The sequence below is a fragment of the Octodon degus genome, unplaced genomic scaffold (genome assembly GCF_000260255.1).
Source record: "Octodon degus isolate 3935 unplaced genomic scaffold, OctDeg1.0 scaffold00279, whole genome shotgun sequence".
NCBI lineage: Eukaryota > Metazoa > Chordata > Mammalia > Rodentia > Octodontidae > Octodon > Octodon degus.
Window position 1 is genome coordinate 1,032,748 of NW_004524855.1, and position 1,751 is coordinate 1,034,498.

At 53.2% G+C, this 1,751-nt stretch overlaps 1 protein-coding gene across 2 annotated transcripts in view; it reads right to left on the reverse strand.

The window, feature by feature from the left end:
- Positions 1 to 1,751, reverse strand: part of Cpsf7 (cleavage and polyadenylation specific factor 7) — a 25,157-nt gene that overhangs the window by 7,399 nt on the left and 16,007 nt on the right. For both annotated transcript variants that reach the window (XM_023707016.1, XM_023707015.1), the window contains exons 9-10: positions 1,082 to 1,250; positions 257 to 423 (exon numbers count right to left, since the gene is read on the reverse strand). In XM_023707016.1, the coding sequence (XP_023562784.1) occupies positions 261 to 423; positions 1,082 to 1,250 (332 nt within the window). In that variant the 3' untranslated portion in view covers positions 257 to 260. The remainder of the gene's footprint in view (positions 1 to 256; positions 424 to 1,081; positions 1,251 to 1,751) is intronic.

Sequence of the window (1,751 nt, forward strand, 5' to 3'; positions counted from 1 at the left end):
ACGGTGGCATGAAAAGCGGACCCTACTCCCAGCCACAATGTGACACTGTGGCTCCACCAGGTCAAGGAAGTCAGGACACCAGCAGCCTCATCGTAGGGTGAGACTCCACACACAGGCAGGTCTTCTGTGGTTCCCCAAGTCCAAAGGCCTCTCTCCCTACTCCGGCCGCTTTTGTTTGCTGGAGACAGATACACACACACAAGGCACCACTCCCGCCCCTCTTGCCTGTGACCACCTGCCAGGCCCAGGCCCTCACCCGCTCAGTGGTGCCGGTCTCGTTCTCTGTCCCGGTGCCTCTCGTGCTCCCGGGTCCTCTCTGGGAAGTAGTCGTCATGCCGATCTTCACTGTGAAGCAGGTCCCGGTGCCTCCTGCTGCTCTCTCGGGACCGGCTGGGCGACCGCTCCCTGGACCGATGTCTCTTCCTACGGGAAAGCTGTGTCAGCCTCATGCAGAAGCCTCCCAGTCTTGCTGGATGTCTCCCTGGTCACCTACATTACTCTTTCATGCCTGTGTCTTCGACATACAGGCTAGGGACTGCTTCTGGCAGTGCCAGGATTGAGAACAGGGCCTCCTGCATGGCCACTGTGCACTCTGCCATGGAGCTAATGTCCCAGCTCCTGTCTCCGGACCTGAGCTCTGTGAAGATGACTCTTTCTTGGAAATGATGATTTTACGTGTTAAGTTCCTACTAGCATATCAGGCATACAAACAGTCTGGCAGGCATCACCTTACCTTACCATTAGAGTAGGCCTCTTAGCTAAGGAACACAGTTCCCTTTTTTTTTGGGGGGGGGGTACCAGGGTTCGAACTCAGGACCTTGTACTTGCCATGCAAGCACTTATTCCATTGAGCTATCCCCCCAGCCCCAGTCTCCTCTTAAGGATAAATGAGAAAAATGACACTTGGAAAGCCACGGCCATGTTCAAGATGGTTATACAACGTCAGCAATGGAACAGATTCAAACTCAAGCTCCCGTGGCTCAAAGCCCCAATTTAACCGGTCCAGTCTCTCCACCTAAGCCCACTGCCTCCCACCAAGCCCGACACCTGGCCCCACCAACTCCCAAAGGGCACTGTTTACCTGGAGGAGCTGCTGCTGGCACCCACACTGTAGGACTTGGCCTCGATGCCATGAAGACAGTCCTTAAGCGAGGAGATGAGTACTCTGCAACGCTCATCGTTGGCTACCCGGGACTGCTTGATGACCGCAATGGCTGTGAGCAGTGTCTCGATTGCGTCACTGTAATCCCCTGCCAGGGCAGACAGGACAGGCTGAGTGAGGGCGAGCAGGGGCAGCACCCCCAGAGGAGAGCTAAGAGGGGCACAAGCCCAGAACAGGCTGTTCCCTGAGCTGTGATGGGTGAAGCAGACACGGCATGCATAAACATGGGCACACACTTATACCCAGGGATTTCGTCTGAGACGCAGCTAGTGGTTGTATAAACCAGCTCATCACTGTCCAGAGGCCGCTGACAGCATCTGTTAAGAGCGAGCCATGTGTATGCTATGTAACCTAGCAACTCTACTAAGAAATGTACCACTTTCGTTTGTAGTATTGATGTACAACGTTTCAGCGCTTTGAACTGCTTCGTACAGGGGCCAGCAACATAAATTAAAACTGTTCTGCAGATTACTGTGTGGTTAATGAAAGTATAAGGCAAATCCGCAGATAAACAAAATACCGTATGCAAAGTGCCTAGCAGTGCAGTGTCAGGCACAGAATAAGGGCTCAATAAATTTAAGTATGACAA